This window comes from Pleurodeles waltl, chromosome 12 (genome assembly GCF_031143425.1).
Source record: "Pleurodeles waltl isolate 20211129_DDA chromosome 12, aPleWal1.hap1.20221129, whole genome shotgun sequence".
Lineage (NCBI taxonomy): Eukaryota > Metazoa > Chordata > Amphibia > Caudata > Salamandridae > Pleurodeles > Pleurodeles waltl.
Genome location: NC_090451.1, coordinates 63,685,234 through 63,701,066, shown reverse-complemented (window position 1 = coordinate 63,701,066; position 15,833 = coordinate 63,685,234). Strand labels below are relative to the sequence as shown.

General features: G+C 45.6%; 1 protein-coding gene across 3 annotated transcripts in view; it reads left to right on the top strand.

Moving 5' to 3' along the window:
* CHAF1A (chromatin assembly factor 1 subunit A) overlaps nt 1-15,564 on the top strand; it is a 270,727-nt gene extending 255,163 nt beyond the window's left edge. For all 3 annotated transcript variants that reach the window (XM_069216496.1, XM_069216495.1, XM_069216494.1), the window contains one exon: nt 14,771-15,564. In XM_069216496.1, the coding sequence (XP_069072597.1) occupies nt 14,771-15,279 (509 nt within the window). In that variant the 3' untranslated portion in view covers nt 15,280-15,564. The remainder of the gene's footprint in view (nt 1-14,770) is intronic.
* Nucleotides 15,565-15,833: the final 269 nt, after the last annotated feature.

Here is a 15,833-nt window from a genome sequence, read left to right as displayed (position 1 = left end):
GAGAAGCTCCAGTTCCTCAGATTTTCTACTGCATGCCGTGCTAGGGAGTCTCCTCAGAGCTCTGCTGTTCACATCTTTTGGAATTACTTCAAGGTTATACTCTTCACAACTAATTCTGACTACTGATAAGGCACACACATTGTCTGACAAGGAAAAGAAGGGCTTGTTCAGATCCTGCAAGACCTGTGGGGAAAAAGATTAAACTCTGAAGACCCTCATCAGAACTGCATATACTGCCTTTACCCAGACTACTCTGGCAAGGACTGCAAGGTATGTTGCACCTTCTCTTCTAAAACCCTGAAGGATAGAGGGGGCAGATTATTAATATGGCTGCAAAAACTTAAATCTAGAGACGAACCCAGTCTGATTCCGACAGCGATGATTCTGCCACATTTTCTAGAAAGTCATCTAAAAGACCTGGATCTCCTCCCTCAAGGTCTTCCTCAGAGCAGCCAAGAAAGGCCTACAAAAAGACCACCTCAGGGTCTTACAAAGGCCGCAGCCCTCATCACCTCACAAATTTTCCACTAAAGGGGAAAGAGGACATGTCAGCAGTTCTGAAAGGCCTACAAATCATCATCTGTGCCTCCTCCTAAGTCTGCTGAACCATTTAAAAGACCTTCCTCTGCTCCTACAGTTGACAGACCACTGGCCAAAACTCCACCGTCGACGACATCTTCATGGATGGCTGTGGTGAGGTCCAGTCCACTGCCTACATCAGTTTCTGGATTAATACCGTCGATGGCTGCTCCTACAACAACGTTGATGAGTCATCCACCGTCGACGAGGACGTTGACGACTTCGTTGACAAAGACCTACACATTGTCATAGTCTGATGGTAACCACAGTCTCCTCATTGCCGTCTTCATAGCTTCCATCACGAAACCGTTTAAGTTTACGATTTTAATGTTGCCCACATCGACGACTGCTTTGGTCACGCCATTGACTAAGGCATCTACAACTGTCGATGAGGGAAAAATTGTGCAGAAGTCAGGAAACCTCAGGAATTACACTGGAGCATACTTCTCCTAGTAACATAACCCCTCTAATTTCAGTACATCTCTTGGAGGGTGACGAATCGGATGCTTAGGGTCCATTTGGGACAGCACACAGCCCCTCACAGTTGAATGTAAAGTACCAGGACGACGACGAGTACGGCAAAACCTATGATCCACAGTACTACGCAGGTGATTAAGCATATCAAGAGGATTTGTATATGCCAAGCTCTTTAATATCTGACCTCTGAGCAATGCTAGCCAACTACAGTAGGCGCTTTCCTACTACAGAACAGGTGCAACCTCATCCTTCATCGCCTGTTTCCAGGTACCCACCCCACGTCAGAGACCAACCACTCTACCGCTGTCGAATGTGGCCACACCAAACATTACCCTCCCACATGAGACTGACATATCGGAAGGAGAACAAGAGGAAGGTGAACTTGACAACCAGTCGGAGTGGGATGAGTATATTATTCCAGCTCCTCCGTCTTCACCTTCAAAAGTAGATTCACCTTCAGAGGACATGGGAGGATTCCACAATTTTAGGGAAGGGGCTGCTAAGCGTTTTGCACTTCCAATGCCATCTAAACAAACTGATTGTTTTCTATATGACTTTAAGGAACCATCTCAGAAATCAGTACGTTCAATACCACTAGTCATTTACATATGGGAGGAGGGTTTGAAGGTTATGCAAAACCCAGCTACAGTCACAGCAGTGCTTCCACGCTTGGATAAAAAGTACAAAGCACCTGAAGATGCCCCAGCATGCTTGACTGGTCACCCCCACCCAGATTTGGTGGTAACGCAAAAAGCCCGGAGAAGATCTAATAATCCCTCTGCACCAATTTCCACACCTCCAGACAGAGTGTAGACAACTAGACATATTGTTAAAAATGTTCCTCAATGTCTAGTCTAACTATAAGAGCTGCTAACTCCCTGGCAGTGTTGGCCAGATAGGATAGGCAATTATGGGCTGACATCGCCCCATGTCTTGATCAGTTTACAGAGGACATTAGATCGGAGGCCAAAAAGACATTGCATGAGGGAGAACGCACATCGGCGGTGATAATAGATTGTGCAATGGACATAGCCACTTCTGCATTTTTTCAGCTTGCATGTGCTGCTGTCCTCAGAAGACAAGGTTGGCTGAAGGCCACATCATTCTGTCCTCTAAATCTTCTTTTTGATGGTCAAGCGCTGTTTGGCAAACATGGATGAGGCACTGCAGTCGATTTAAAACTGACACGGAGACTGATAATTTTTTGCGAACACTCCAATTTCATAAACCTTCCTTTCGATCCACAAGAGGGATTGGAATGCCTTCATATAGACGAGGCTACCAGCAATTCAGTTATCTGTCGTTTGCATCCTCCTCCCAGCAATTTCGACAGCATTACACCCAAAGACAGCCTCCTCAAGTGGCGTACAATAGGTACAAAGACTCTGCTCGCAGAACATATGTCCAGGGCTCCGGCTACCCCCAACCACCTGCCCCTAGGTGGCAGATCTCATTGCCTTTCTAGGTGGAAAGATCTAATTTTTTCTTTAGCAATGGCAAACCTTAACTTTGGACAAGTGTCTTACAGCTGGTGAAGTGTGGACACGCACTGGAGTTTGTCCAAATGCTTCCTCCCAAACTTCCCCAAAGTATCTACAACAACTCAAGAGCGATATCAACAAAATGCTTCTCAAGGGTGCAATAGAAAGGGTGCCTCCGCCACAGCGAGAAGGATTCTACTCCAGATTCTTGTTCATTCACAAAAATTGGAAAGACAGGATACCGATCCTCGATCTCAGAGAATTAAACATCTACCTGAGGTTCTGCATGATCACCCTGCAGGACTTCCTTCAGTGGAACCAGGAAGACTGTCTACCCTAGACCTGAAGGATGCATATTTCCACATCCCAATTTACCCAGCCCACAGACAGTACCTAAGATTCATGGTGGCCGGAAGCCATTTTCAATTTAGAGTCCTTCCATTTGGTCTAAAATCAGCTCCCAGGATATTCATTAAGTGCCTAGCTCAGATTTCAGCCTTTCTCAGGAGAAAAATACCAAGTATTCACATACTTAGACGACTGGATGATAAAAGCAGACACCTTATCGGCAGCACACAGGACAACAAGAAAGTGCATTGCCTTACTCAACAGTTTAGGCCTGGCTATAAACTGGGAGAAATCCAAACCACAGCCATCACTCACGATAATTTTTCTAGGAGCAAACTGAACACTCAGTCCAGCATGGCCTGCCCCATTGTAGAACAACAACAAAAACTGCTATCTCTGGCAAGGTCGGTACAAAGAAAAGAATACATTTCAGTACGCCTTTTCAAATCCTTATTGGGGATGATGCCTTCAGGCATACCTCTAGTTCCTCTCAGCAGACTCAATGCGCCCTCTGCAAGAGCAGCTCAATCTGTAATGGCTCCAGGTCTCAGGAAGCTTCGAAGATCACATCAAACTCACTCTGAGACCACCACACCAGAGCCTTGGTGATGTCCGAACATCCTCTTTCCATCAGCCTATCTTTTCTTAATCGCTCAGTCCCATGAATAATCTCCACAGATGCCTCTCTGGAGGGTTGGGAAGTGGTTTTGCAGGACCTACAGGTAAGTGGCAAATGGCCATCGGAGTTATAAACCATACACATCAATCTGCTAGAGCTGAAAGCAGTCCGCCTAACCTTGCAGGCTTTCCTCCCAAAGATAGCCGATTCAGAAGTGGCAATAAGAACAGACAATGCCACTACAATGCATTACCTCAACAAACAGGGAGACACAAGATCTCTTTCTCTCGCCAAGGAAGCTCCGGAGATTTGGAACTGGGCTGTACAGCATGGCATACTCCTAACAGCAGTTCACCTTCCAGGCATTCAGACAAGATAGACTCGCTCAGCAGACTAAAATCAGTCTGTCATGAATGGGAACTAGACCAGTCCACGGTCAACCAAATTGTTTTTAGCCAGTGGGAATCACCCAACCTCGACCTCTTTGCCAACCGGTCAAACACCAAATGCCAATACTGTGCAAGCTGGCATCACCAGAGGGGATCACGGGGGAATGCATTGTCAGGAATCTTTGCCTACGCTTTTCCGCCCATTCCCTTGATCCTGAGAGTCCTAACGAAAATGAAGAGAGAACCATGCTCACTAATATTAATAGCCCAGTACTGGCCTCGCCAGCATTGGTTCACGGAGCTTCTTCTCCGGTCAGTAAAGCCTCGCATCCCACTAAATATCTCCGCATCTGCTAACATTGAACAACAGATGAGTCTTGCATCTGAATCCTCAATCAATGCAGTTATCAGCATGGCTCGTGAGCACCTTGAGTTTGCACACCAAAACATTCTGCCGGAGTGCAGAGAGATACTGTCCAAAGCCAGAGCAATTAGCACCAACAAGACTTATTCATGTAAATGGAAGAGATTTTGTTTGTGGTGCCAACAAAAATTGATCCGCTTTCCTCATCACCGGAACAAATATTGCGTTATTTGCTACATTTAGCACACTCAGGTCTTGTCCATTACTCCATAAAGGTTCACCTGGTGGCGATTTACGTCTTACAGACGGTCAGACTCTTCACCTCTGCTACGGTCCTTTAGGTTGGTTAAGTGATTTCTAAAAGGGCTTTTCAGAGTTTTTCCAACCTTCAGACCTCACTCCTGAAATTTAAATATTGTTCTTGTGTAACTCTTGAAGCAGCCATTTGAACCAATTCATAGAGCTGCGAAATTCCTTTCTTGGCAAGTAGCTCTGCTTATTGCTCTAACATCAGCCAGGTGTGTCCGTGAGATACAAGCACTATCCATACAGGATCAGTTTTTACAGATTAAACGATAGAATAACCTTGCGCACAAGCCAACGCTTCATTCCAAAAGTCCCCTTGGACTTTCATTTAAATGAGCCCTTAGTTTTCATGACATTCTTTCCAAAACTTACAACTCCAGCGGAAAAGGCATTACACTTTTTAGACATTAAAAGATGTATTAAATTATATCTGCACAGGACTAAAGCATTTTGCAAAACCGAACATTTGTGGATTTAAGCGCACCCAGGTGGGGGTCAGCTGCTCTCTATATAGAGCATCACTAGATGGATTTCTTCAGAAATCTGATTTTGCCATTAGGCAGCGGGTAAGCCACTGCAAACCTCTGTCCGTGCACATTCAACACGGGCAGTTTCCTCATCAGCAGCACTGTTTGCAGGTGTACAGCTCCAAGACATTTGTCGGCAGCAACTTGAAAGCGCTGCCATACTTTCACCGGACATTACTGCTTGGATGCATTATCCCAAGGAGAGGTAGTGGTGGGCTAAGCAGTCCTCCGGAATCTTTTCCAGTGAAGGTGAGCTATATCTTTAATCCCACCATCCAAATTTTAGGTATGCACATTTTCTATAACAAAGATTTGAAATGCATGCTAAATTCTCATTAAAGTTTAGCCTATGTTTAGAATTTTATATTCTCCAGTATTGGGGTATCTTTCATAGATTCACATGCTTGAATCATTCCCCGTCGTCGAAGTGGGAGTCCCACGGTACATAGAAAGCAATAAATAGAGAGATTTATTTTTTATTTTTTATTGAAGTCAATAGGAAAAAACATATTCAATTGTACAACTATCAGCCTCATTAGAAAAAGCCCAAACTTCAGCCATTCAGGTGAGACCACCCCTTTAGAATCCTCTGCACAGAGGCTCAGTCTCTCAGATTTTCTACCGCCCGTCGTGTGTAAGGGGGTCTCCCTGAGCTCTGCTCAGTTTTCTTTCTCTTCAAGAGATAATCTTCAATTTTCACTTTTGTTCTTACTGTAGTATTATTCCATCATGTCTACAGCAAGAAAAGGTTTGTTTAGACCTTGTGGGACCTGTGGAAAGTTAAGACTTCACTGTGAGGACCCTCACAAGGAATGCATATACTGTCTCCATCCAGAGCATAAGGTCAAAGACTGTAAGATCTGCAGGACCTTTCCCAACAAGACTCTGAGAGACAGAGAAGCCAGGCTCTTACTTTGGCTTCAGAAAAGAAAGGCCAGAGAAGCTCTTTCTGAGGAGGACAGCGACACATCAGTGGCCTCGAAGAAGAGGAAGAGGTCTGTGGAGAGCTTCTCCCCCAAGAGCAGTAAGTCAGCCAAGAAGCTGCATGCATTTAAGGACAGGCCGGAGGAACAAGCTTCAACATCCAAAGAAATGGGTGGTAAGGTTCGCTCAGAGCCATCTACACCTGCTTCCTCATCAAAGAAGCTCAAAAGGCCTTCAAGTTCCCTGCCACCGTCGACGTCCAGGAGATCCACACCGTTGACGAGCGCATCATCGACGGCAGGCCTTCCTTCATCGACAACAGCGACGGCCACGTTTACGGCTCCATCGTCGCCAATGATAGTTACCTCGTCTCCACTGTCATCTACGACTATAACGTCGGTGAGCTTGAAATACAGTCCATCGTCTGCTCACACCTTGAAGATTACAAAGAAACCGTTGACGGGTAAGAAGATGAAATCTCTACCGTCGACGCACTCATCGACGAGTAAATTCAGAAGTTCTTCGTCGATCTCACAGACGAAAGCAGCGACGGCGACACATTCGTCGACGACAACCCCGTCGGCGGCAGCCCCTTCGACGGAAACCTTGTCGACGTTGGCACAGTCGATGGCAACTTCGTCGACGCTCACAGCACCGTTAACGGCTCCACTGACGGCTCCGTCGTCGACGGCTCAATACCCTGATCCGATACCCAAACATTTTGGAGCATCTCCTTACCTGCCACAGAGAATTCTACCAATAAAGAGCAAGTCTTCTCTCCTACTTCCATCACATACATCACCCAGTAAAGTCACACCAGTACCTCCGCAACATCTCTTTGCTGACGAGGAGGATGACGATGATGTATATTCTGATGATGGTTTCTTCCCGGTGGCACGTAGCCCATCTGAACTACGGATTAAGTGTCAGGAGGAAGAAGATGACCAGCCTTATTCGGACCAGCAGAATCAGTCACCTGCAACTTCAAGAGCAGCAGGAGCAGACAGTTCAGATGCCTGTCTCGTTGATAGCTAACCTTCAGCAGATGATGCAGGACTATTATTCTAGATTTCCTCCACCTGGCTCTTCTACCCCGGTGCAACCTCCGCATACACCAGTGTCCACCCCTGCTAGACCATCTGAATTTCCTGATCCTACCACAGCTCCTTCATCTGGACAAGATATTGCTCCACCTTCATCTGAGGACGAGCAGGAAGAAGGTGAAATTCAGGACACTGACTCACTCATTCCAGAATGGGATGAATATCAAATTCAAACACCATCTCCTTCTACGCCACCGCCAGTGGACTCTCCACCGCAGGATATTGGTGGCTTTCATAGTGTGATGGAAAGAGCTGCAAAAAGATTCCAACTGCCAATTACATCAAAGCAGTCGGACTGTTTTATTTATAACTTCAAAGAAGATACTAGGAAGTCTGTAAGGGCTATACCCATTGTTGACTTCATTTGGGAGGAGGGCCTTAAGGTCATGCAGACTCCATCCTCCATTCCCACAGTCTTACCGAGACTTGAGAAGAAATATAAAGCACCGGACAATTCTCCAGCATGTCTGGTTAGTCACCCTAAACCAGACTCAGTCATATCGCAGGCAGCTCAGAGAAGGTCCAGAAATCCATCGGCATCTCTGACTGCCCCCCCAGACAAGGAAGGACGTCGATTGGATTCAATTGGGAAAAAGTTCTCAATAATGGCGGCCACTACAGTTAGAGCAGCAAATTCCCTAGCAATCCTAGGAAGGTACGACCGCCAGATGTGGTCTGATATGTTGCAGTTTATAGACATGTTACCTGAAGACAGTAGAGCAGAAGCGCGCAAGATTCTACAGGAGGGTGAAAAGATCTCGGCTGAAATCATAGACTGCGCCATAGACGTCTCGTCTGCAGGTTTTCGCCAGTTAGCCGGAGCGGCCGTACTCAGGCGCCAAGGGTGGCTGAAAGCTACTTCTTTTAGGCCGGAAGTACAATTAAAGATCCTGGACATGCTGTATGATGGCGCGCTCTTGTTTGGGAAGCATGTGGATGATGCGTTACAATCCATTAAAGCAGACACTGAGATAGCCAGAACTCTGGCATCATTGCAATACAAGAGACAGCCCTTTCGGGGAGGGAGAGGAACCTTTTCTTATAGAGGAGGCGCACATCAGTATCGCCAATACTCCTCTTACCAGGGACAGTTTTGTTCCACCTTTGGCCAGCAACAACCACATTCCTTTCGACAACAGTCATCCACGCATTTCAGGCAACAAGCGAGAGGAAAGTCGGCTTACAAGACCAAGGAGACGGCAAGAAAGCACTGACCTTCATGGGATGCCTGCACCCAGCCCCTATATCAACACTCTAATAGGGGGCAGAATTTCCAAGTTCCTCCACCAGTGGTCCAAAATTACTTCAGACAAATGGGTACTCAATATTGTCAACCGAGGACATACACTAGAATTCAACCAGCCTCCCCCTCATGTACCACCAAGAGGTCCCCCGCCAGCCCATCTCAACGAACTTCTGGAACAGATTACTATCTTAATGAAGAAGGGAGCAATAGAGATCGTACCAAGGAGCCAGAGGGGAACAGGTTTTTACTCCCGCTTCTTCCTTATACGGAAAAAGACAGGAGACTGGAGACCTATTTTAGATCTTAGTTCTCTCAACAAATACCTCAAGAAGCAATCTTTTCGCATGATCTCCCTTCAAGACGTTCTGCGCCTACTCAACCGAGGGGACTTTATGACATCCTTAGATCTCCAGGATGCATATTTCCACATTCCCATTCACCCCAATTATCGGAAATTCTTACGATTCAGAGTTGCAGACACTCACTACCAGTTCAGAGTGTTGCCCTTTGGCCTCAGGTCGGCCCCAAGAGTATTCACCAAAGTTTTGGCACCGGTTGCAGCCCACCTCAGGCAACTAGGGATACAAGTGTTCCCGTATTTAGACGACTGGCTAATAAAGGCACGAACAACGTCAAAGGCTGCCAGAGACACGAAGACATGTCTATCTCTTTTCGGAACACTAGGCTTGACAGTCAATTACCCCAAGTCTCATCTAGATCCTTCCCAGAACATCACCTTTCTAGGGGCCGTCTTGGACACAGTCCAAGCAAAAGCCTTTGCTTCACACGACAGACGAAAGAAACTTCGAGATTTAGCAGCACGTCTCAGCAAAAGAAGGTCCGCTTCTCTGCGGACTTGCAAGTCTTTTCTGGGGATGCTTTCGTCTTGCATTCCATTGATAGAAAACTGTCGTCTGCACATGAGAACGCTTCAACAGCAGTTAGACAATCAATGGAAACAAATAGAAGGTTCTTTCGACGATGTAATTCGGATAACCCCATCAGCAAAACAAGCTCTCAAATGATGGAAGGATATGCCCCTCATCTCAGAAGGTCTTTCATTTCTGAAGGACAAGCCAGTGCACATTATAACAGATGCATCCCTAGAGGGATGGGGTGCTCATTTACAGGATCTTTCAGTGAGAGGGAAATGGTCCACTCAAGAGTCGACTCTTCACATAAACGTATTGGAGTTAAGGGCGGTTTCCTTGGCACTCAAATCCTTCCTCACGAACATCAAGGGTTCTTCAGTCTTGATAAGAACAGACAATACCACAGTCATGCATTACCTCAACAAACGGGGGCACAAGATCGCAAGCATTATCGCTGGAGACGCAGAAGCTGTGGCATTGGGTAATTCAACATCGGATATCCATCAGAGCAGAACATCTCCCGGGGATCACCAACACCTGGGCAGATGCCTTAAGCAGGACTCGAACCAGCTGCCACGAGTGGGAACTCAATCACTCAGTTCTCGACCGTCTCTTTCGTCGTTGGGGCAAACCCAGTCTGGATCTGTTCGTGACCAGAGACAACAAGAAATGCCAACACTTTGCAAGCTAGCGACCGCAGAAAGGATCAAAGGGGAATGCGTTTTTGATCAGATGGTCAGGGATTTGTGCATACGCTTTTCCCCCGCTTCCACTCATCCCGAGACTTCTGCAGAAAATGAAGAGGGAACCATGCAGACTTCTATTAATTGCTCCCAAATGGCCACGCCAGTTTTGGTTCACAGAACTTCTATTACTCTCGGAGCAGCCTCGCATTCGACTGAAGACACTACCGGATTTGTTAACAACGAATCTGGGTCAGGTCCGTCATCCCAACCCGACGTCTCTTCGTTTATCAGCCTGGCTCCTGAATTCTATGAATTCGACGGCCTAGATATTCCTCCAGATTGCAGGGAGGTACTTGCCTGTGCCAGGGCTCAGTCTACAAACAGGACTTATAAGTTCAAGTGGAAGAGATTTTGCATATGGTGCTCAACTTCCAACATTAATCCTCTAAAGTCCTCTCCTGAACAGATTCTGCCATATCTATTGCATTTAGCTAAATCCGGCCTTTCGCATTCGTCTATTAGAGTGCACCTGGCTGCCATATCCCGTTTCCGACGAACGTCTCAGTCACCTTCTTTATGGTCATCCAGAATAATAAAACAATTTCTTAAGGGTTTGTTCAGGATGTTTCCGCCGATTCACCGTCCTTCACCTCAGTGGCATTTGAATATTGTGCTCTCCCAGTTAATGAAGCATCCGTTTGAACCCATTCATAAGGTAGACCTCAAATTCATTTCTTTTAAAACAGCCCTCCTTCTGGCCTTGACGTCAGCGAAGAGGGTTAGCGATATCCAAGCCTTCAGTCTCTCCACCTTTCCTCCAATTCAAACCAGAGGTGGTCATTCTGAGAACTAATCCAAAATTTATACCTAAGGTTCCATAGTCTTCATCTAAATGAGCCGGTGGTTCTGAGAATTTTTTTTCCAAATCCGCAAACTGCAGCGGAGCGCGCATTACATTCTCTGGACATTAAACGATGTTTAAAATTTTATATACAAAGGACTAGCAATTTCCATAAATCTGAGCAACTGTTTATCAGTTATGGACGGATCAATAAAGGCAAAGCCGTTACTAAGCAGACCATAGCGCGCTGGATCTCTTCTGCCATACAGCAATGCCACCAGTTGGTAGGGAAACCGTTCTCATCCAGTGTCAGAGCTCACTCCACTAGAGCGGTACCCACTTCGGCAGCTCTATTCGCAGGAGTCCCTCTGAGCCAGATCTGCAGAGCGGCAACGTGCTCACACCTTTACCCAGCACTACTGCCTGGAAGCTACAGACAGAATGGATGCCGCGGTAGGACAAGCAGTGTTGCGTAATTTATTTGCATAAGGTGAGCCAATAACCTTTTACCCTCCATCCTCTACGTATTGCCAGAATATTTTCATGTAAATATATCAGTGTAGATGTATATATTCATGTATATAATCTTTTAGAAGGTTGATTTGCAAATGTTAATTACCTATATGAGTCCATTTAGGATGAATTATGCACAGGCATGCTTCTGGTGTTTCAGAACTCAGCCATCTTTCCTACTGCTGACTACTCTGATTCAAGCATGTGAATCTATGAAAGATACCCCAATACTGGAGAAGAAAATAAGTTACTTACCTGTAACTGTGGTTCTCCAGTATTGGTATCTTTCATAGATTCACATGCGACCCACCCTCCTCCCCAGAGGGGCTCACCTCTTTTGCATTCCTGTAATCACTAGTGCGGAGAAATCTGAGAGACTGAGCCTCTGTGCTGAGGATTCTAAAGGGGTGGTCTCGCCTGATTGGCTGAAGTTTGGGCTTTTACTAATGAGGCTGATAGTTGTACAATTGAATGTTTTTTCCTATTGACTTCAATGGGGAAAAAAAAAAAACATTCTCTGTTTATTGCTTTCTATGTACCGTGGGACTCCCACTTCGACGAAGGGGAATGATTCAAGCATGTGAATCTATGAAAGATACCAATACTGGAGAACCACAGTTACAGGTAAGTAACTTATTTTCTTATGTATGTTTATTGAAACATGCAATTAATGTATGTATTGAACAAGAGAGATGTGTAATAGTGTGCATCAATAGTGCTTACTACTCTGATTCAAGCATGTGAATCTATGAAAGTTCCTACACTGGAGTAAGAAAATTAGTTACTTACCTGTAACTTTAGCTCTCCAGTATTGGAATCTTTCATAGATTCACATGCGACCCGCCCGCCTCCCTGGAGAAACTCACCTTCACCTCTTTTTTTTTTTTTTTTTTTTTTTTTTTTCTCCTATATGCACTTGTGCTTAGAAAATCTGAGGAACTGGAGCTTCTCATGAAGGTTCTAAAGGGTGGTGTCGCCTGATTGGTGGGCCCTGAAGTTTGATCCTTTCTTCTTAAAATGACTGATAGAGTGCTAAACTGAGAGGCCTGAGGGCTTTTAGGTTTAAACTTATGTTAATACTACTTAAATATATCGGGGGCTCCCATCTCGACTGGGAATAATTCAAGCATGCAAATCTGTGAAAGATTCCAATACTGGAGAACTAAAGTTACAGGTAAGTAACTAATTTTCTTACCTGGTCTTGCCAAAGACTAACAAGGGGACTTGGGAAAGGAAGATTGCAAGACCAGGACCAGTCCAGTGAAACCCAACAGTGGATTCTGAAAGAAGAGAACCTGTAAAAGAAGTGGACAGAGTCCAGACCACATAGTGTCCAGGCGGGGCAGGAGCCACTAACCACCCTTCTGTGGAAAAAGATCCAGGTCAATGGGGAAAGGTGATGTGCTGTGGATCCCAGGAGCTGAAGAGAGGTCCTTGGAGTTGTGCAGATGATGTCCCACGTCGGTCGCCTAGTCGCAGATGGTCAGTGGTCAGGAAGACTACCAACAAGCCTTGGCAAATGCACATCTAGGCAGAAGAGGATTTGTCTGCAAGGAAGGCAAGGGCTCGCTGTCTTCCAAGTTGGATGGTGTGCAGAGAGGACCAAGAGTACTACTGCAGGATCCACGCAGTTTAGGGGAGAGCAGATCCCAGCAGCTGGATGCCGTTGCCGTAAGTGCCTGCGGATGCAGGGGAGTAACTCCTTCACTCCAAGGGAGATTCCTTCTTGGTTCTTTGGTGCAGCTGAAGTCTTGCTGACCCAGGGAAATGTTGCAAATGCTGGAAGGAGCCGAAGAAACAATGTTGCAAGGTGAGGTAATCTCAGGAGTTTTTTGTTTGGTTCGTGGAGAGTCCAGCAGTGTTTCCGGTGGCTAGGAGCAGAAGAGGTCGATGCGTAAGTGTCTTTGTGGAGTCTATCTTGCTGAATCTAGGGACCCATCCGCAAGGGATTCCCTAAATAGCCATTACAGGGGGCTTGGTCAGTCGCCTGTCCTGACCAACCAGATGCTCTCAGGGACCTCTGCACAACTTGTTTGCAAGATGGCAGAAACAAGTGGCCTTCTGGAGGAGCTTAGGGCACCACCCCTGGGGTGGTGATGGACAGGGGAGTGGTCACTCCCCTTTCCTTTGTGTTTTGACTGGGAGTCCCTGGACTGATGCAAACCGGATTATGCAAGGAGGGCACCAAATGTGCCCTTCAAAAAACACTGACGGCGTGGGGAGGCTACCCCTCCCCAGCCTTGTAACACCTATTTCCAAGGGAGAGGAGGCAGCACCCCTCTCCCACAGGAAATCCTTTGTTCTGTTTTCCCCTGCTTGAGCTGGTCAAGCAGCAGGAGAGTAGAATCCTGTCTGAGGAGCTGCAGCAGCATGGGCTGCTCGCAGACCCTGGAATACTGTTGGGCGCAAGGCTGGAGGAGTCCTCTAAGGAGCCCCCAGATTGCATGGAATCATGCCACCAATATTGCATCAGTCATGTTTGATACCAAACATGCCTAGGTTCGGAGTTACTATTATGCATCTGGACCATAGGTAGTGACCTATGAGCAGTACATAGCTAAAATGGCTTCCCCGCACTTAGAAAGTCCAGGGAATTGGAGCTGAGTTCGTAGAGGAACCTCTACTCATGCAGGGGTGTCCTCACACACAGGAACCTGCACCCTAGTCTCGGAGCTAGGATGGCCTACCATGGGTGACCTACTGACCTGGTGCAGTGAGAACGCATGCACTTTTTAGTGCAGGCTGCAATGGCATGCTCGCAGGCAGTTTGCATGGGATACCACTGGTGTACCAGTGCCCTAGGTACCATATACTAGCATGCCAATTGTGGGGTGTAAAGGGCACCAGTCGAACCAAATTTAGGGGAGAGAGCACAATCACTGGGATCCTCATTAGCAGGATCCCAGTGAGAACAGTCTAAACACTGATAAATATGCAAAAAGTGGGGGTAACCATGCCAAAAAGAGTGACTTTCCTACATTCATAGTGAATTACTAGGCATTATTCTACACGGTTTTGCATCTGAGGCATATTGGCTGAGGAGTTCCTATAACTTGAAAGACAAATCCTTTCTTTTAATTGTAAGAAGTACATTTGTTGGTCGAATTCTTGTGGGTAAAATATAATGGTTATAAGCTGTTGTGGTGCTCCTTTCTGGCAGGCGTCATGAGTGATGCTTCATTTTTGGATGTTTTGACGAGAATGAGAATAAGTGCTTGGAACTTTACATTAGATACTTTTTCACACTTTGGTAAAAGGGTTGGCGCCTGCTTACCCTAATATGCCTGGCTAAATAAATTGTGACATTGTGAATATCATAGGAACAATGCAAATAAGATGAATGTAATAACATTAAATTACAACATACTTAAATGCTTTATAGGTTACATTGTACCTATATGTTGCGTAATTAGTTTCAATAGTTATGCATGCTATAGTGACTTGAAGGTGTTTTTTAGCTACAGGCAAAACCAAACTTGTGCGTTTTGTCCACAGATGGGATAACTGCAGCTGCTAAAACAACCACGTTGTCCGTAAAAACATCACCAAGTAGTGCTTCTGTTCCATGCCTTTCTAACCCTACCACTTTAAACGTACTGGAACCTGAATGTGCAATGGAGGTTGTTCCAAGTGAAGCTCCTGCAACAAACATGAATAGAGCGATGGAATCTGGCATTACGGGAGATGGTATGGTGAGCAATAACCATGAAGTAAAAACTGTACCACATGGTAATGACATGCTCTGTATAGACAATGCAATGGACACTATTCCCAGTAATGATTCTACGATCTGCGATGGGAGTGGGAAGACTGCTTCAGCTACGAATGCTGTACATACAGTGAAGACACCACTCCATTGCGAGAGCAAAACAGAAACTGATGGTGTCTGCTTAGAAAATACTATACCGAAAACCTCCAGTGCAGGTGGTATTGTAGATATCACCAGTGCAATGGAATCCATTCCTGCCACAAGTGCTTTGATCAGCATTCCTAACCAAGCTTGACCCTCCAATCCGCACTAACACTTCCCACCCAATGTATGTATGTAGAAATTGTTTTAGGGTAATTTTAAACTCCTCTTTGTAATATTTCATACGAGATACTTGAAAATATTCAAATTTACTTTGCAAAGAGAAGATGGCACTTTGTTCTGTGATGCAAGTTACCTTTAGGGAGAAGAAATGTTCTCTGAAGCATGTTCTCCTGACTGCATTCATATTTTCATACTGAAATTGTAAAAAAGGAAGCCTATTAATCTGTATTGAATAAAGCATTACTTAAATTCACAAGTGTAGTTGTCTCCTTTCTGAGTGTAATCGTATTATCAGGATTCTGGTTAGCTCGATTGGCCGTTCTTCAACCTGCAATAGGGGAAGAGGGTGTGAAATCATAAATGTTTTGCTGCAGGAGTAGTATCTGAGCTGAAAAAGCAATGGTCACCATTTCCATTAGAGACCTGATTGACATGCAAATTCATCAAATGATATGACTGGATTCATACCATGTTTACATTTTAAAGAATACTTCCTGGCCAGCTAGATACATCTCTGAACTAAAC